The sequence below is a fragment of the Colossoma macropomum genome, unplaced genomic scaffold (assembly GCF_904425465.1).
Source record: "Colossoma macropomum unplaced genomic scaffold, Colossoma_macropomum, whole genome shotgun sequence".
NCBI classification, from domain to species: Eukaryota; Metazoa; Chordata; class Actinopteri; order Characiformes; family Serrasalmidae; genus Colossoma; species Colossoma macropomum.
In genome coordinates this window covers 31,743,517-31,764,944 of record NW_023494804.1, presented here as the reverse complement: position 1 = coordinate 31,764,944, position 21,428 = coordinate 31,743,517, and the positions used below count along the sequence as shown (strand labels likewise).

At 40.2% G+C, this 21,428-nt stretch overlaps 1 protein-coding gene across 1 annotated transcript in view; it reads left to right on the top strand.

Moving 5' to 3' along the window:
• Window positions 1-21,428, top strand: part of frem2a (FRAS1 related extracellular matrix 2a) — a 136,693-nt gene that overhangs the window by 38,263 nt on the left and 77,002 nt on the right. The window contains exon 3 of the mRNA XM_036595057.1: window positions 10,115-10,261. Within this exon, the coding sequence (XP_036450950.1) occupies window positions 10,115-10,261 (147 nt within the window). The remainder of the gene's footprint in view (window positions 1-10,114; window positions 10,262-21,428) is intronic.

Here is a 21,428-nt window from a genome sequence, read left to right as displayed (position 1 = left end):
CCCTCTATTAGACACTCCTACCTTGTCAGTCCACCTTGTAGATGTAAAGTCAGAGACGATAGCTCATCTGCTGCTGCACAATTTGTGTTGGTCATCCTCTAGTCCTTGATCAGTGGTCACAGGACGCTGCCCACAGGACACTGTTGGCTGGATATTTTTGGTTGGTGGACTATTCTCAGTCCAGCAGTGACACTGAGGTGTTTAAAAACTCCAGCAGCACTGCTGTGTCTGATCCACTCAGACCAGCACAACACATACTAACACACCACCACCACGTAAGTGTTACTGCAGTGCTGAGAAAGACCCACCACCCAAATAGTACCTGCTCTGTGAGGGTCCATGGGGGTCCGGACCACTGAAGAACAGGGTAAAAGGGGGCTAACAAAGTATGCAGAGAAACAGATGGACTACAGTCTGTAACTGTAGAACTACAAAGTGCACCTATATAGTAAGTGGAGCTGATAAAATGGACAGTGAGCGCAGAAACAAGGAGGTGGTCAGAATGTTATGCCTGATCGGTGAACGTAGATGCAGCAGATAAAGATCAGGCTGAAAAACTCTTGCTTTAATAATTCATTATTAAGCCTGGATTTCAAGGCACAGTTTTGCGGGAGGAGCATCTTTTGGCTTCGTGCACAGAGAGAACCACAGCAGTAGGCTAAATTACAAACCCTCCATCATGGTACAGCCCTGCCGCTGACGCGTGCTCCCCTGAGTGTGTAATACAGAACAAAATTACGGCAGTTTATCAAAATATCTCATGTTTAATCAGTATGTTCGAGTGTAGTAGTTCGTTTTTGTGTTGATGTGTTGCGCATGCCAGACGCATCTGAATTAAGCCAGGGTGTGATTGGACATGGCTGGATTGCCTCCTGTTGTTATCCTCAGGAGGGAAATATCCTCAGGTTTCTGTGAGTCACATCAAGATCGAAGGCAATTAAATAGCTAGAAGCCGTTTTGCAGCTCATGCATTTTTTGACTCTGTGTGTGACTTTTGATTCCAGGATTCCATTCTAGTTAGAACGTCTAGTAATCTGATCGCTAAATCCAATAAGCCAATGCAGTGTAGTTTTTCCTCTAAAAGTAAGCCTATTCAGGGAGGCATGGGCTGCAGATATTGGCACTCCTTTGTCCGAGTAGGTCTGGGAGGAGAGTCTGTCCAGAATCTCATATTGCTCCTGCAATTCAAAGTACAGGCTGGTACAGTTCAAGGTCCTGTATAGACTCCATTGCTCAAAAATCGGCATCTTCACTTTGTGACAAATGTGAGATAGCAGATGGCCTATATGTGGCCCAGATGTCAATTCCTCGTTCTCAGAACTTCATAATTTACAAATTAATTTCATAGTTATTATGGAATAATTTATGGCAGTAACTAAAAAAAGTCTTAAAATTAAATAGTCCAGCAATTCCCAACCTAATCTCTATCTGCTGCATCTGAGACATTGAGCAATTCCTGAATTCTGTCAGTAAACCTCTGTGGAAGACGCTGTCGTGAGTTCTTTAAAGGGATTTGAAAATGAAACTGTAAATCTATAGAATGTGTTCTTTCACAGATGGGAATATAGAGAAGGATTTGTGGTAATTCATTACTAGTGTGGGTTCCTGTCTGATCATGCAGGGATACCTTGAAACTTTAGGGAAAATAACCAGAACTGGCTTAACATTATGACCACCTCCTTACTGTATAGCTCCACTTACTATATAGGTGCACTTTGTAGTTCTACAGTTACAGACTGTAGTCCATCTGTTTCTCTGATACTTTGTTAGTCCCCTTTTACCCTGTTCTTCAGTAGTCAGGACCCCCATGGACCCTCACAGAGCAGGTACTATTTGGGTGGTGGATCATTCTCAGCACTGCAGTAACACTGACGTGGTGGTGGTGTGTTAGTGTGTGTTGTGCTGGTCTGAGTGGATCAGACACAGCAGTGCTACTGGAGTTTTAAACACCTCAGTGTCACTGCTGGACAGAGAATAGTTCACCAACCAAAAATTATTAGTGCGGGTTCCACCAGAACTGCTTTTTTACACCGGTTACCTCAGTGTTCGAACGTCTGATAAAGACTCATAAGAACCGTTTTGACATTCCCTCATGTTTCATTTTAACCTGTATTGTTACGCTCTGATGACTGTAGGTTTGAATTTGCATTATGTGGTCCCAAATATTTTGGGCTTTCATTTATGGCACCTTGGCTCGTCAGTTTTGGTTCTGTCCAGTCTACATGATTTTTGGTCCAATACATTTTTATTTCTTTCTAATCTACTTGACATCCAAGTGTCTCCTGGTCCTGTTGCTGTGATTTGTGGCTATTCTGAGTTGATTTTTCCCGAATTCAGCAGCAGGTTCTAATGACCAGTATGGTCGCTGCCAAAAAGGTCATTCTTCTTAACCGGAAATCATCCTCAGCCCCTTGTTTTAAAAGACGGCTGTCTGAGATGACACACATTGTCCAGATGGAGAGATTGAGATGCTGCGATTAAAAAAGCTCAGAGACATTTGATGTGGAATAAGTTCTTAGACAAGTTAAAGGGACCTTAGTTATGTTTTTCTTTCATTCTCTCCCTCCCTTTTTTTTTTGGCTGGATGTTGGATTGGGGTGGGATATGGGAGTGAATTCAAAATGTTTCTGTTTGTTATAAATGTAAAATTATAAACAAAATATATATAAAAAATAAAAAAGTATGCCTATTTTAGACCCAGAGTACGCTCTGTCGCATGTCTTCTTGCAGGCATACCCTTCCACAAAGTCTGATCTGTAGAGATGGAAGCACAATTGTATTGGAGAGGTTTGGAGACATGGAGGTGTTTGAAGTCAGTCAGGAGCCCTGAAGCAATCCTCTACACTCTTTAAAACCTCCAGAAAGAATTCTTTGGAGCAGTGAACCACCTCGGTTCCCAAAAAAACTTTCAGCTGAGTGCTTGAAATAAACATCCACCGAAAGGTTCTTCAGGGAACTGAATGTAATTCTTCTAAAGCGCTATCCGGACAGGATTAGTTTTACGTGGAGAGGTGGGGTAATGTACTTTTTACTAGTGTTTCTCAGCGATTTTATGCACTGTCAGTCATTTTTGCAATTCGCATTCCTGCACCACTAAAGAATCCAGCGCTTTTTACCTTCTTTAAAATGAGCCCGAGAATTAACCTCTGGTTATTTTGATCCCATGTGAATCAACATGTTGGTAAATATGCTTTCATATCATATAAAAGAGGAGTTTTTTATATATGGAGGCACTGGAAGAAGCGTTTGCGTTTTCTGTGGCTAAAATCAAACTGCTATGTGCTGTCCTAACGCAAATGTACAACTCAGAACATGAAAATTGTAAAAAATACAGAAAAAACGTTGATTTAAGATGAGATAATCCTTTATTAGTCCCACAACAGGGAAATTCTCAGTGTTACCGCGGCAAATGGACAGCAAGGCACTCAAGAATAGAAAAGAAGTAACAAGCAAGTAATTAACTTTAAGTACTTAACAAGGTTTTTACAGTTTGTTACTTGTTACTATATAGACAATATATGTAATACTAAAAGTAAAAAATAAGATAAAAAATATAAACTCTATCCTTCACAAAAATTAACAATATAAGGAATTATTAAAATCTAAGATATTTACACTGTAAGGATATTTTGCCCGAAATTCACATTAAGTTTTGCACATGAGGTACTGGTTTATATTACACATGGGATGGTGAGGAGTGAACAATATAAACAGAAAATAGAAAGCAAAAAATCTTTACACTGTAGAGATATTTAAAAAAATATATATTGCACATGGAGTATTGATTATATTGCACACACGAAAAGGTGATAAATTCACAGTTTATGTTCTGTGGGTGTGTGAGGTCTAATGGGGGGTGGAGGAGGTTCTACTGGGAGCAGTGCTAATGATAATGCTGACGGTATTCACATAAGACAGCAACACAGATGGGCAGGGTGAACAGGATAACAGGATAACGGCTAAATTATCCTGTTATCCTGTTCACCCTGCCCTCTATATGTAGAGATTTCTTACTCTGTGCAAATCGGTCATGAACATTGCAGACGTCCTGTGGTGAATTAGCATCATCCCACCTCCTAATGGAGAATGAATCCCATCCGAAAAGTATTTAAAATTGTTTTACACCCAGTTAATTTGATAAAATCTGCACTGAGTTTGGGTATTTGTGACATTATAGCTTTTTCATTTGATTTATTTGGGTGCACACAGCTCATACACATGGGTGTTCTGTGATTGGTCAGGATTTTGGCAGGGATACAAGGACTCACACATTTACATCATACTGTTACTTTCACATTTGAATCCATTAAGTTAAGTGACCCTTATTAGTCCCACAATGGGGAAATTTCACCTCCGCATTTTAACCCAGTGAAACACCACATACACACTAGTGAACACACACACTAGGGGGTAGTGAGCACACCTGCCCGGAGCGGTGGGCAGCCCTATCCACGTCGCCCGGGGAGCAGTTAGGGGTTAGGTGTCTTGCTCAAGGACACTTCAGTTACGTACTGTCGGCTCAGGGGATCAAACTGGCGACCTTCCGGTCACAAGGCTGGTTCTATAACCTCCAGCCTATTAGCACCAAAAATGACCTGTAGTGTATTTTAATTTGAATTGTTTAATGGAATTAGAACCGATTAATGCCTAGACGTAGCACAGCCAGACCAAACGTAAACCCTACATAATTACTGCTTCTTTAGAATGGACTGGTTTTATTTTGTCTCAGTTTGAGTCAGGTCACCGATGCCTGGCCCAGCCTATCCAAAATATATTCAGAGTGCCTGAATGTTTTAATGTGGCTTGTCTGGCATTATTAGCAGCTGCTAATGCTACAAGAATGATATGACTGTCTGTCAGTAGTCGGATGTTAAAACAGGCCGTTTATGTGGACAGTGCAGCGCTGACTTGCTACTGGAAAAAGACAAACACATGCTCTCATGTTGAATTCCCTCATTTAGTGCAGACAATCATACAGTGCCTTCCCTCCAGCAGTGAACTGAACCAGGGACCTGCAGTTTTTGGCTGTTGGCGGTTTGGTTGTTTGGTGCGGACTCAAGTACAGGTGATGTGTTCACACCTGTTAGAATGAAAGAAAAAGTTTGATTGATCTGCGCCAAACAAAGCAGGTGTGACAGCCATGGTGGTTGATGGATACGTGCCAAATTTTCTGTGATCCAGCGGTTGGAGTGAAATCGCAGTTGGCCACATAGTGAGATGTTTTGCATGCAAGAGAAGTGAGCAGGCGTGAAGCTCCGTTGGCTTATCTTTGCACACATATGGATTTTTGAAACATGACATGAATGCGTGCGTGTGTGTTTCTGTGATCAGTTCTCGTCACGTTTCAGTGTCGGTGTGTGTGTGTGTGTGTGTGTGTGTGTGTGTGTGTGTGTGTGTGTGAGGTCAGTCATGATGTTTGCTTTGAAAAGTTCCAGCTTGTGTTTGGCGCCTTTCCTGACCTTCAAGCCTTCATGTTCTTGAAATGTTGTACTCGGCATTCCTGGTATTCCTTCATATCAAAATCCGTGGGGATTGGGATCGGGCTTTGAAGGGCAAACGCACGCCTTTATACATTCGCAGGGAAAATGTGCAGCTTAACGACTTCATAGCCAGGACTTTACTACTGATCATTAGGGACTAATTACATGGGTTATAATTTCATGGGCTGGGAAGCGGTTCAGCAGAACTGGTGCTAAGGAATGTGATTTAGGCATGTTGCATGCAAGCGTAATCTTCACGATCATAATTTTTTAACACCCTATTTGCAGTAAAAGTGCAAAAGTCATATCAGCCAAGAAAATTTGTCTGTTTATCTCAGCAGTAAGTCTTTTTGCTTCTAAAAACACTATATAAGACTAGAATGAATACAGTCATTAATACATACATCATCTAAACCGCTTATCATTCTGGGTCGCGGTGGGGTGCTGGAGCCTATCCCAGCTATCATTGGGGACGGAAGGCAGGATACACCCTGGACAGGTCGCCAGTCCATCGCAGGGCAGACAGACACACACAATCACACCTAGGGGCAATTTAGCATGTCCAATTAGCCTGACTACATGTTTTTGGACTGTGGGAGGAAACCGGAGTACCCGGAGGAAACCCACGCAGACACAGGGAGAACAGGCAAACTCCACACAGAAAGGACCCTGGTCACCCGGCCGGGAATCGAACCCAGGCCTTCTTGCTGTGAGGCGACAGCGCTACCCACTGCGCCACCACAGTCATTAATAGATTAATATTAAAAGGTAACCAAAACAAAAACTAGTAGGACAAAAGAGATGATAAATAAAACCAGTTAACATAAAATAAACATGCTAAACTTATTACAGTCTGTTGGCTACAGCAAACATCCTCAACAACAAAGAACGGTTGGTCATCCAAGGCAGTTAATTCTGTTTTGTTTTAGTTATGCTTTGCATTTTGTCCACACAGGAAAGCAAAAGGATAAAAGAGTGTTTTCAATCAAATTTCTAATTTTCGTTACCATTAAATGTATTTATAGAGTCAAACATTTTGACTCTTCATAATAGGCCAGTTTAATCCTTTTCGCCATAAAAGGTCAAAAATGTCACATTTTCTTTGGCCATTCTTGATTTGAAAAAAAGTTTTTGGTATTTTGTGAGCTGATCAGTTGAGCACAGGTTTAGATCTTCCTCTTCTTGATGCAGCTCCAGGCACTTCACCTGTTCAGTTCCACATTCAGAACGCCTGATTTAACCTAATGAAGTATTGATTAGGAAAAGCAGGTATTGGTAAAGCGGTAGAGCAGTAGAGAGAAAGTGTTATCGTGAAGAACATTTTAAATGTTCTGCTGATTTTATGCAACAGTTTTGCAGTAAAGAAATCTGAGGCATCTATTTGTTTAATACTGGCAATTTCTTCCACCCTTAAAGCAGCAGTTCCACTACAAATACAGAGTAAATTGAGCATCGTTGTTACTTAGCAACAATGGTCTGCAGAATGACACAGGTATGGGAAAATGCAGACTTACATGTTCTGCTGGGTTGCATGAAAAACATTTTGACGCTCCGTTCGTGTTAAAATAGGAAACTTTGATGGACCTTAAATGAAACATTTCTTTGACCATATAAACGCAGCAACAATGAATATAATATTGTAGAACATTTTACTGAGTCATGTAACTGTAGAGATTAAACTATAATTGAGCTAGAAAACCCATGACTTGTTGCTGACAACACCTCATATTATTATTGATATTGCTACATCAGAGTCGTTTTTAGGGGAAATCCTCATAAAATCTGTGTTTCTGTTTTAATTATTGATACAGTGTCTGAATACAGATATAACTGAATATCGGGTTTGTATATGTCACAAACTGAAATGTGCATCACTTTACATTGTTAATCTCCGTTTTGAAAGCGAAAAAATAAAATATTACGTTAAAGACCCCCAAGTAACGCAACTGTGTAAGCATTGACCGTCATCAGGACATGACAAGCTCGTTCTCCGGTGATGCTACAGCCGCCCATGGCCAGAAGTCCAAGAGAGCACAGTTGGCCTCGCTGTCTTTGGGTGGGTAGGATGACCCCCCCCTTCTCCCCCATCACTCAGCGTGATGGCGTCTGTTAGCTGATGTAAAAGACTTGGTGGTTCGCATTCTTCTCTAACCTCGTTCAGCTGTCCAATGATGTTTCTTAAGTCGGGGATACGCTACACGACTTTTACCCCGATTTCAACATGTTTGATTTTTTTGACCCGACTCTGAGCGAAATGTAGTGTAAACTGGTCAATGACTCAATCTGAACAGATTCCTGCAACAGCCAATGAAAAGAGAGCGCAAAAGAAGAAAATACAGCAAGTAAACAAAGAAAAATGGTGAAAAGTCTCTCACGTATGGAGCGAAGCTTTTTAATGAGCTGAGTTTAAGGCACAATCGAGTTTATGTACATTTAAAACTCAAAAAATCCCAAACTGATCACATTTTTAAATCCATGGGCCTCATTTAAACACATTTACCTGCTGCTTCTTTACTGTTTCAGTGCAAACAGCCGAGAAAACAGCAGCAACAGTTTGTTTATTTGGGTCTCCTAGGAATGGGAGAACGTGGGAGTTTAGTGTGGATCCCCAATATTTCAGTCGCCCATAAAAATCTGCAAAAACCAGTGTGATGGTGTGAGACGCCCATTCTTTTATAATCTGTTCACGCTTTAAAAGTCATTTAGTGAGCCCAAGGCTTTAGCTGCAGTTCGAAAGGATGCAGTGGCTGCTTCACATGACTCAGAGGAAGCTTGTGTTTGTCTTCGCCCAGTTGTTGTGTGATTTGGGACACTTAAATAGTGGGTGGAACTGGATTTGACTAGATTGGGGAGAAAAGGAAAAATGGTAAAACAAAGATGAAAACAAGAGACAGCATCAAAACCAAGGAACAGTTTAGAAAAATGAACAACAGACAACATTAAAACCAAGATCTGATGACTTTCCTTTCTTACTGTAAAAAAAAATGCCATTATCAGATTTGCTAACACGAGTTAAATGCTTCTCAACCAGATCAGATTATGTGGTTGGAATGGTCAAAAATGCTAATTTAAATGTCTGGGCTGCCTCATGCAGTGGTTTGAAAATGCCTAACCTTATCCAGCCAAGCGTCTCTCAGGCAAGGCATTCTCATAATTTGTCGAAAACCCTTTTAACTCAATTAAATCTCCTGCGAGAGAAAGTCACAGCATGCGCACATTGGCCAGAGTGAAACTTTGTAAGCGTGCAGAGTGAGAACTTTGTGTGCTACCATATTTATATCACTGTATAAAAGATGGATGAGTCTTGCTTTATTGTAATTTTTTTGAGCGTGCATGCCGACTCATTCAGTGTGCAGTTCGGGTCAGTAAGCAATTATTGTTATGTTATTTTAATCAGAGTAATGGCTGCAAGTAGCTGCTACTGATGTATGACTTATATTTTTATTAGTGTTTACTTGCTCATAAATGTAATTTGTGACATAGTCTTAAAAGAACAACACTGAAAAACTGCAACAAAAATGTAAGTATTACTGTCACAAGTTGAAATTTAGGGTTTAGCATTTGAGACGGCTTCACCCCAATAGAAAGTACCCTGTAAATGATGATCTCATATACTCAGTCAGGCCTAACATTATGAGCACCTCCTTGTTTCTTCACTCATTGTAGTTCTACAGTTACAGACTGTAGTCCATCTGTTTCTCTGCATACTTTGTTAGCCCCCTTTTACCCTGTTCTTCAGTGGTCAGGACCCCCATGGACCCTCACAGAGCAGGTACTATTTGAGTGGTGGTTCATTCTCAGCACTGCAGTAACACTGACGTGGTGGTGGTGTGTTAGTGTGTGTTGTGCTGGTCTGAGTGGATCAGACACAGCAGTGCTGCTGGAGTTTTTAAACACTTCACTGCTGGACTGAGAATAGTCCACCAACCAAAAATATCCAGCCAACAGCGTCTTGTGGGCAGCGTCCTGTGACCACTGATGAAGGACTAGAGGATGACCAACACAAACTATGCATATTATCTCTGACTTCACATCTACAAGGTGGACCGACAAGGTAGGAGTGTCTAATAGAGTGGACAGTGAGTGGACACAGTGTTTAAAAACTCCAGCAGCACTGCTGTGTCTGATCCACTCGCACCAGCGCAACACACACTAACACACCACCACCACGTCAGTGTTACTGCAGTGCTGAGAATGATCCACCACCCAAATAGTACCTGCTCTGTGAGGGTCCATGGGGGTCCTGACCACTGAAGAACAGGGTAAACGGGGGCTAACAAAGTACACAGAGAAACAGATGGACTACAGTCTGTAACTGTAGAACTACAAAGTGCACCTATATAGTAAGTGGAGCTGATAAAATGGACAATGAGCGTAGAAACAAGGAGGTGGTCATAATGTTATGCCTGATCGGTGTATATTTAGCATATTACTATCTCAGTTAATGTCTTGAGCTTAAATAGATTCTAACATAATCCTTGTAAATATCTATGGTCTGAATACTTCATTGTTTTTAAACAGTTTTTTTACTTTAAGACTGCAGTTTGAACTGATTTGGGAAATGGTCCATATAAACGAAGAAAGTTTTTGAGTGTGTATCATCTGAAGTGTGTATGTTTTTGGTTGCTGTGCAGGAGGCAATAAGCTGAAGGGTCAGCAGTTCCGCTTAGACTGGGCCTGGATCTCTCTGCAGAAGCGGAGCTACGTGGTGGACGAGCAGGCCGGGCTGCTGGAGGTGGTGCTGCGGCGCAGGGGCTACCTGGGGGAGACCTCTTTTGTAGGTGAGTGCACAGCGGTCATATCTGTTCCTCTGCTCTTTATTCTCCCCCTCACTGGTTCACTCGTGATGATTAACATGCAGCTGCCAGCCTGAGCCATACCACCAGTCACCTTCTGTATTTTTCATGGACGCTTTTTTGTTAAGTGCACTGCTCGGCATGGAGCCTCACAGAGCCGACAGCAAAGCTTAAATGAAAGACCATGCAAATGCAGCAATCAGCAGCCGACGCAGGGCATATAGGAATTAAAATTCTTAAATCATTGTCATTCAATGGAGTCTGTGTGAGCCGTGTGAGCCGTTATTGCTCCGGCTTTTTGGCGGCGGATTTTTATCCACTGTTTGAGATGTTTTTCGTTTTGGTTTTTTTTGGCTGCTTTGTGGGTCTCAGGGGCAGAGATGAAAGCCCACACTCTCTGGCATCTGTAGAACAGACAGAATGATTGTGTGTGTGTGTGTGTGTGTGTGTGTGTCCATGTGTGTTCCTGCTTATCTTCCATTGCAGCGTTCTGAACACAGACACTGTGAGGTCCATCCTCATAATACTGAGAGGTTTGATTCACACTGTGGTGTGGTTTGATTCAGGTGTGTATAAGTGTGTTTGTTTTCATACATTTTTAGAAGAGACGTGCCTTGAGAAAACAGGGCTAACCTACAATATCAGGCATAACGTAATGGTCCTTAGTTTGTAAAAAGCCACTGTGTTAGAGCACTTTAAATGATCAGACATTAAGAAAAAGGCTCAGTGCTACATTTATCATGAAGAGATGATAAGTTTGAGGAATAATCTCAAATATGTAAGTATATGGATATTTATAACCACGAGTCTCTGGTGAGGGCAACAGCAAATCGAGCCACTTATAGAGGGGTCCTCCTCACATTTAGAAGGGCTGTAGCTACAAAAACTCCTCAGTTTTCAGCTCTTCATTCAGTGGCCCGGCTATGACTGAGCTCAACTTGGCCTGCGTCTCATCCTCATGGCTGCTTTTCACTGAAAAAAAACAGTGAACTGGCCAAATAAAATGACTAGGAAAAAAATAAGCAGCAACTTAAAACTAAAACCAAGATAGTGGTAAATAAAATCAAAATACAAATATACAATTTAACCATTATTGTATATATATATGTATATATGCTGTTGGAACAAAACCTCATCTCCAAAATGGTAATTTTACAGGAGAAGCAAAAAACATACTTCACTTTTAATGCAAGTCAATGGAACCAGATACAAGGTTTTGTTCCAACAGCAGCGATATATGTATGATGTATGTGTGTGTGTGTGTGTATGTGTGTGTGTGTGTGTGTATATATATACACATACACACACACACACACACCAGAGGTATTTGTTGGAGCTTCATTGCTCCAGAAAAGCTGCTTCACAGCCCTGCGCTGGGGGCTTTATACCCCTCAAGCTGATGTTTGGTATTGGCCATTGTGACCTTAGGCTCCTGTGCAGCTGCTCCAGGCCTTTCTGTGGAGATTATATAAGCTGTGAATGCCTGAGTCAGCACTGGCTGCACCTTAAAGTAACTGAATTCACTAATTAGAAGGGCTGTCTGGATACATTTGGATGGCCTAGTGTGTGTATGACATCCTGACATGATATAAAACAGTTTGTGTGTCTGAGTGAGAAAGAAAAAAAAGAAAGAAAGCCAAGACAGTTGCAGAGACAGTTTGGCTACTGAGAACTCGAGATGAAAACAGAGGAAAGAGGAAAGCAGAGACTAAAAGAGAAACAAGAGAGAGAATGTGACAGGCAAGAATCGAGTGGTCAAACTAATGGGGATGGAGAAAAAGAAATGAAGTCCGCCTCTCTTTAGGGAGCTGGAGACTAATTTAGGTCTCTTCATACTGACTTTAATCGATCAACTCATTATGCAAATGAACAACTTAGTCAGCCTTCAGACATAATATGGCCTACTGGCTGTCTCAGCAGTAAAATAGGGTGTTAATCTCAGTTAACCCAGTCGGTTTGCACTGCTTTTCATGTAATTAATGAATAATAAGCCTTAGGATGTGGCAATCCAGAGAATTTAAGTTGTTAAACAACAGTTTTATACAACTATGGCTGTCACAGTTACCTGATAAAAAAAAACACTTGAAATGTACTTTCTCAATGAATCTGCAGTGGTTAGCTGACAGTTTTCATGATAATAATGCATATTTTAAATTCCTACCTGTCTCTTTTACAATAAGCATTAGTGCCTAATCGATACACCTGTTTGTATATATTTTTTGTACAACCCCATTTCCAAAAAAGTTGGGACTCTGCGCAAAATGTAAATAAAAACAAATGCAATGATGTGTAAATCATTTAAACCCTATATTTAATTGAAAATAGTATAAAGACAACATATCAAATGTTGAAACTAAGAATTTTTATTGGTTTTTGAAAAATATTTGCCTATTTTGAATTTGATGCCAACAACACGTTCCAAAAAAGTTGGGACGGGGGCAACAAAAGGCTAGTAAAGTTGTGTAATGCTTAAAAAAACATTTGGTGGTTGATTGGCAACAGGTCAGTAACATGACTGAGTGTAAAAAGAGCATCTCAGAGAGGCGGAGTCTTTCAGAAGTAAAGATGAGGAGGGGTTCACCACTCTGTGAAAGACTGCACCATCAAATAGTGCAACAATTCAAGAAAAACATTTCTCAACATAAAATAGCCTTTGGCTTTTCATCGTCTACGGTACATAATATCATTAAAAGATTCAGAGAATCTGGAGAAATCTCTGTATGCAAGGGACAAAGCCAAAAACCAGTACTTGCTGGCTGTGATCTTTGGGCCCTCAGGCAGCACTGCATTAAAAACAGACATGATTCTGTAGTGGAAATCACTGCATGGACTCAGGAACACTTCTGAAAACCACTGTCTGTGAAAACAGTTCGTCACTGCATCCACAAATGCAAGTTAAAAACCCTAAAACGCGAAGAAGAAACCATAAATAAACAGTGAGCAGCGCTTGTGTTTTTAATTACTTTAAAATGATGTCAGACTCAGGAAAACGTCCTTCACATGTCCTTATTAAAGAAGGCCGAGAGGAAGACGTCGTGTTCTGAGACACATAAGCTGGACGTCCTTCCCACCACCGTCTTTTAAAGATCAGATGCAGACCAGTTTCTGCTCCACCATGTTGAACGGTATAAACTCTCACTATGACGTGACGAACATGATCAGAACGGACTTAAACTTTCCGATAGGGAATGTAATCAGATACAGGCGTTTACACGGATATTATTCTTCTATTTAACAGATTATTTACAGGATTACCCACCTCGATCAGTCGGATAGAAATTGTATTCTGAATGGCCTCAATTGGACTAGACTATTCCGATTGAGGTGTTTATGTGGGCATATTCTATTCCGAATGTCGGATTAGGTTGCATGTAAACATGGCTACTGTGTCTGAGACTAACATTGGATTTACTAAGGCTGCATAGAGGACCATAATCTGTGCATGGGACTGTGCAGGCTCATGTCTCTGACTAGTGGCTAAGACCGCAGCCATTGTTGAAGGAAATTTCCCGACAACACGCCATGCAAACCCAAATTTACACCTAGATTTATATGGCAGAGAAGAACCCATGAAAAACTGAGTGCCTCTTGTTGCTCAAACTTTAGTAAATCAAGCAGAATATTTAATCTGCCACAGTTCCAGTATTTCCATCTCTTTTCTGTCTGATCCTTCAGTGTTTTGCATTTTGCATTTTTCCATGCTCAGGGCATAGAAACTGCATGATTCTGGAGTGTTTGAAAATGTGCACAGTTTGTTATTCTTCAGTTAAGTCCACTTTATTAAAAATTGAGATTCCTTGATTAATCATAAATAGTGATTAGATAACTCGATTACTATTATAAGAGATAATGACGAGCCTAAATAGAGCCCTTGTTCTCTATGGGTCGAAAAAAGACCTTCATCCAGGCGATCCTTGCAAATGATTTACCATGAGAATGAGAACACAAGATCTTGTTATAGGTAAAAGCACATAACCCAAATTGAATATTGACCTTAAGACATCAGAATGAGAAGTGAGAGTTCTCTCGAAAAGGAAATTGCAGTGGGACAGTGGGGCACCTGATGAACGCGATTAAAGGAAAATGCGTTGTGGAAAGTCCCTATAATAGAGCATAACCCTTTTATGTGTGATTGTGTTTGCTGTGAGTTTGTTACTAATTTAAAATAAATAATACTTATAAAACATGTTTAATTCAGTTTAGATTTAATTAAATCTGTTTTTTTTTATTTTAATAAAATAATATGATGTTCAGAGACACACTGTGTCTCATATCTTCTCATACAGTTGTATGCACATAATTGGACACCCCTGGTCATGTTTTGTTTGTTTTCTAAGTAAAGATAAGTACAGATCCTGTACAGAGGACACACCTCTATGCACATAATGGAAAAAAACATGGCCTGTGCAAAAGTAATAGCATATTTGTAATTTATGGTTTATTTTTTATCCCTAAATGTTAAACCCAGCAAGTAAATAGAAATAGTGCATTAAAAATCACAGAACATGTTTATTCATATATAAATATTCATGTTTGTATTTAAAGCTGTTCTCTATAGAGGACACTTAATTTAAACCAATGTGTTCAAACGTTTACCTACAACTGTGTATCAGTTATACAGTACTTTTTACTTAAAAAAATATGAATAAAGCTTCTGTGCATTTTTTGTTCATTAAGGTACAAACAGTGTAAATGTTCCCTCAAAAGGTTCAACAGTGGTTTTAAGGTCTGATTGTGAACCTTAAATAAGTTTTTCCAGGTGAAAAGTTCGTATTTGTACCTTTTCATAACCGAATGTTTTAAAACAGAACAGTAAAATAAAGTCCTGGAGGCGAGACGGGGTGCGTGGAGTCAGTACAGCTTAGAACATATCATTTCAGTGGATTATGGTTCAGTTATGTTCCCTGACTAAAGGTACTGAGATGGACCCTTGAGGGAACCACCCCAGTGACAAGAGGGGGACTGACCCAGTGACAGTTTAGCACCTTTATTTCTGAGAGTGTATCAACGTGGAGTCACCTTGTAAATCCTGAAATAGTATTTTAAAAGTCTGAAGTATTGAGTTTTTTGGACCATGTCATACATCTTTACATATTAACATCATCACGCACTCAAAAGGTTCCAGCTCAATGTAGGTAGTGGACATTTCAGTTTATAATAAATTTATTTAATAATAAATTTTATGTATATAGCACTTTTTATGCCAGTGGCAGCACAGATGTTTTACAGACAGGTGATAAAAAAAACAGTTATGCAAGAAATTATAAGTATTAATTTAGAATCATAAGAAAATGACACAGATCAAATTAAAAGATAAAAACCAGGAGAGATACGTTTTTAGATGCATCTTCAAAGTGAGCTCTGAGCTTCACTGTCTGATAAATGGTGAACTGAGCTCCAAAGTTTAGAAGCAGAATAACTGAAAGAGCCTCTCCACATTTTCTGTATTTTACTGAAGGTGTTTGTAGGTCAGTATCTGCAGATCTAAGATCATAAACACACAGACACTGTGATGTAGGTGGTGCTTTAAGGTCATTTAGAGCCTTAAAAACTAGTAGCAGAACTTTAAAGTCTATCCTGAATGAAACAGGCAGTGCAGCTCTTTTAAAACAGGACTGATCTGATCTCTCTGTGTAGTTTTTGTTAGGATGCTGATGTATTTTGTACGAGTTGTAAAGGATTTTTTAAAGGATTATTTTCTTAGTAAGTCCAGTAAGAAGGTCATTACAGTGATCAACACTGCGTCGCTCTGAGAGAGAAAAGGCTGAACTTTAGTGATATTTCTCAAATGATAAAAAGCTACTTTAGTGACTGTGTTTACATAAAACAGAGCTCAGAGTCTAAGACCACCCCCAGGTTTCTACTTCAGGTTTGGTATATGAAGCTAAAGAACCAAGTTTCTTATAAAGCATTTTTCTCTAGTTCAGTAGTGAAGTTGTGGCTGTAACTTTTTTTAAGCTAGTTACTAAGTTACGGACTCTTAAGGTGGGAAGGTACTTTAGGAGATAGTTTAGGGCAAAACTGATTGTGGTGTAGTTTATGTTAGGTGTCCGTCAGAAACACAGCACTGCCACTCATATCTAGTGTAAACAGCTTCTTTGATTTCATTCATTTGAAACTGAATTCAGCTCCTCCTCTTTAGCTTCTTTTATAACGTCGCTGTCCAATGAAAAACAAGCATCTCCAAAATAGTAACTTTACAGGAGAGGGCAAAAACACTCTCACCTTTCAATGTCAGTTAATGTAAAGAGGTTTTATTCCAAGTGATTTTAAGCATTTCTATTGGTCCATTCTTCATGATTTTTTCACACAACGTAAAGGACAGCTGGTTTGTTGAAATTGAGTAGAAAAATAAAAATCGACAAAAATGGAGATGTGGTTTTCGTCGGACAGTGACGACAAGTAAGTTCTGAGGAAACCATGTTTCTGTATTTTTCTACACCGTTATAATAAAAATAATAAATAAAGGTTCTGTGCAGGTACATTTTTCATTCATTGAGGTACAAACAATATAAATGTTCCCTCAAAGGTACAACAGTGGTTTTAAGGTCCAACTGTGCACCTTAAATAAATAAAAAGTTTGTACATTTTCCTATCTGAATGTTTTAAAATAGAACAATACAATAAAAAGCCTGGAGACGAGACGGGGTGTGTGGAGTCCTTCATTTCTGAGTGTAACCATGGGGAAATTAAGGATCATTGTCTGCGATAATTGATTAGAGAGGAAAAGCTCATGTTTAAATGTGTGCACCACACATTTAAGCGCTGGCCAAAGATCCATTTCTGCCACTCCTCACAGTTGGACCTGCGCCTCCGTTCCAAGGAAGAACCTGCTTGAACCTGCAGACGCTGAAGAAAGGATCTTCTCTCCACTTTCTGCGGCTCTTATCTCAGCTGGCCTCTTCTGTGAAGCGCCAGCCTTGCACCTCTGTCCCTCCACACGGGGCCCTGCGCTCTCTCTGCCCTCCTGCGGCCTTCCTCCTCTCTCCGTTTCCTCTCTATTCCTCTCAACATGCTCTCTTGTTATGGCGAGGAAGAGACCCCCTGCTGTTAGAGAGATGGAACTGAAAGTGAAGCTATTCTTTCGCTCTTTCACTCCCCTCTGCCTTCTTTGCTCTCTATATCTTAAGGCTTTCTTCTTTGAAGATCCTTTCCCTACACATTTCATGTATTTTTTCCAATGTTAAGGGCAGACAGAGGCCGTAGTGGATGCTGAATGTAATATATTTTTTTCTTCTTCTTCTTCTTCTTCCTCTTTTTGTACTGCCTGGGGACTGTATTCAAATGAAGGCAGAATTCTGATCAGGGAGCATATTTATCTAACCTCTTGGAGTAAGAACGCTTATGTTTATGTGCCTACAAACTCTAATTGTATGGCCGGAGGAAGCCGATGCTAAATCAGCATGCTTACTCTAGCTAGAGTCGTTCAGGCATCACTGTTTTTAGAAACATGATGTTGTTTTCCATTTACACTATAATACATTTGAATCTTTTCATCATTTTATTAATGTAATAATGCAGATGTCGCATTTTTATTTTGATATGTAAAGAGCATGATGTAAAACAGCTGAAAATTAGGGTTTTTTTCATGTCACAATCTACCTTACACTACTTTATACTTCGAGATCTCAGCCACTTTAGGGTGCACCGTTGCTGACACATCAAATGCGCACATACAGCTTGTGTAGTCCCCATAGAAAAGCACTACCATTAGACTAGGACACTCTGGAGCAGCCACGCATTAGAGGTGGGCGATATGGCAAAAGTATGGTATCACATTTTCACGATACGCAGCATTTATCACAGTGTGCTGAGAGAATGCTCTAGTAGTGCCACATTTAAAAACAATCAAAAACTCAATGGGCCTCATTCACCAATATCTATGTAGTTTGCTCTTAAATGTGCTCTTAAAAAGGTCCTAAGAAAAAGTCTACATCAGGTTTAAGACGTGTTCTTAAAGCGTAGAACTGTTCTCACCTTTGTTCTCTTGAGTGAGTGTAGATTCTGTTCTTAACTAAGAACAAATCCCAGATAAGAAATCAATGGTGAATGACAGAATCTTTGTGAAAACTGCGTAAGTGGGTTTAAGAAGAAAGTTCTTCTTAAGAACGGTTGGTAAATGAGGTCCCATGATTTTTATGCAACATTTCCCAACGGTGTTTTAGGTCCACTGTAAAAAATAAATAAATAATAGACTTTGAGAATAAATTGGTAATATTTCGAGAAAAAAGTCGTAGAATTACGACATTAAAGTGGGATTTTTCCAGGAAAAGTCGCAATATTTTGCAAAGGGAAGGCTTTGCGAAGGGAAGGCAGCACCTCCTCGTGTTAAATGAGGGGCGGTGAGTTGGTGGAGTTCTACTTTCATATCGATTCACCCTTAAAGAAACACTCAGTCTCCCTGTCTCTCCTGCACATCAGCACCAGCCTGTTATTAGTATAAGAACCGGCTGAAACGGCTGAGCAGGAAACTGTGTTTATCTAGAATAAAGAGCCAGACGGACTCGGACGAAACTGTCTGTCTGTGTTGTTGAAGGAGAATCTCAGGCAGGGTCGTCTACACGGCTATCGGGGGCTACATCTCCCCCCATTCAAAGAGGGCATGACGTTTCATAGGAGACGATGAGAATGATAGTGATGAAGGAGTGGAACCCCGTCATCACCAGTGCAGAGAGCCCAACGTGTTATGTCAGCCCCCCTACAGATAGCCTACTTTATCCTCGAAATATCGGGAGTTTATTCTTATAACTTTATGACTTTATTCTCCAAATATTATGACATTTTATCTCGAAATATTACAACTTTATTCTTAAAGTCTATTATTTTTATTTATTTTTTTATTTTTTTTACAGTGGCAGTAAAACACTGTCTTAGTTCTGCACTAAAACCAGTTAAACAGTATCAGCTAGAAGGGTAAATCGGGCTGTTGAGCAGTGAAGCTGCATTTTGATGACAGTGGAGTGACGTAGCACCATCCGTCACCTTTGAGATGACTTAGAGTGAGATTTGTTATCTAGAACTAATCATCCAACCTCAGTACCTGACCTCACTAGTGCTCTAGTGGCAGAATGCAGTCACATATTCACAACACTGTTCCAACATTTAGAGTAAACTGATTGCAAGGCATAGAACAATAAAAGCAGCGTTGTTCTTCTTTTATACAGTGGGAGTGAACATGGTAGCCCACAGAAAGCTCCAGTTCCACACTGTGATAAATATGACCATGTCTACCACACACAAACCACTCTGGTGGCAGATTATAAGTTAAAGCGGACATCACAAAAGACCCCGACGTATTGCCGACAATGTGACACATGAGATACGGCTAAAAGAGTTGTGTTAAATCATATTTCCAGCGGGATAATTTCATTTTAATTAGCTCACTTTGTGGTGCATCCGTAGTGTGTCTACTTTGTCTTGCATGCAGTCGGTAGATAATAGGTGTCTAATTTTGACAGCGCGCAGTATGATGTGTTTGTGCATGAAGCGCTGCTGGGCTGGCAGGCTTGCATTAATCCTGAAGCCTGAAGCGATTTATTTCCATCCAGCTGTTGGGGATGTGCTGGCAGAAGGGACCCTGCCAGCCCCTGCGCTTGATGTGATTCTGATCAAACGGCTTCGAGAAGGTTCACCACAGGTCTTCCCGCTGTGAGAGAACGCACCGTAGCCTGTGAGAGGCGCTAGACCGACAGGTGACCGCTCAGCGAGGGATTTCCATGTTAGGATTCCCATATTGTACATATTTGCATCTGGCCCCCTTCAGATTAAACAGACTATGAATTCATTTCCTACTGTACTGATCTAGAACGACGTGCCTGCGATAGAGCCAAGTAGTACCCCAGCAGATCTCCAAGCAGATCCAGATCCACAGCAATTAATGTAGTTTCTTTGCCATTTGTACTGTAAATTCATGGTCTATACAGTAATATGAAAAACTGACCTTTTTTTTTACTTTTCAGTAAAAATTGCCATGAAGTACAAGTCAAATCACGTTTATTGTCACATCACATTTATCTCAGGTGTGCAGCCCCCTCGTAGTACTTACATATACAACAACATGTAAGATAAGAGAATATATACACCGATCAGGCATAACATTATGACCACCTCCTTGTTTCTACGCTCATTGTCCATTTTATCAGCTCCACTTACTATATAGGTGCACTTTGTAGTTCTACAGTTACAGACTGTAGTCCATCTGTTTCTCTGCATACTTTGTTAGCCCCCTTTTACCCTGTTCTTCAGTGGTCAGGACCCCCATGGACCCTCACAGAGCAGGTGCTAACCTTGTATCTCCATTTTTGGTGTTTTTCAGTTTTTGACATAATTTGAAAATGGTTGTTGCCCTTTACAGTGTCTCAAAATTTCATGATGAATGGACCAAAAGAAATGGCCCAAAATTGCTTGGAAAAAAAGTCTGGTTCCATTGACTTACATTAAAAGTAAAGTATGTTTTTTCCTTCTCCTCTAAATTTACCATTTTGGAGATACGAGAACAGCGACAACAGCGATATATATATATATATATATATTAGACTCTAGGTATATACACATAAACACAATATTCACATTAATATACACCAGTGTTGCACTATTCCAATACACAGTTTTTGTATTGTAATATAAGTTCTGAAATAAAAGCTATGATATGTGTAGTTGGGCATATTTTCACAGATGTACAATATGTGAGGGTGAGGTATGTAAATGAGATGCAGGGTACACAGGGGATAGAATATTGATATTGGACTGGCAGAAGTGCATCGAAACAGGGTTTTTCAAGATTGTGTACCCTCACTGTGCACTTTGTTAGACATACGTCATACATCTTACCTCATACATATGTTGGTACACCTTATAAGTGTACAGTTAGAGACTGTAGAATCTTCTTGTGCTTCATCAGCGGTGACTTTTTTTCTACAAGGCCTTTGTTGGCTGAATATTTTTGTTTTCTTAACTCAGCAGTGATGTTGATATGTGTGAAAACCCCAGCAAGGTGTGAAATGCTCCTCCTAGACCTTGAAATATTTTTCGGAATAATGGGCCCGGACTCTTCACGTTGTCATTTTCCAAATATGTGTCGGGCTCAGGTCAGATTCAGTTTTCATGTTGGGGTTCTCACAGCTCTCCTCCTCCTGTTAACAGATTTTATCCT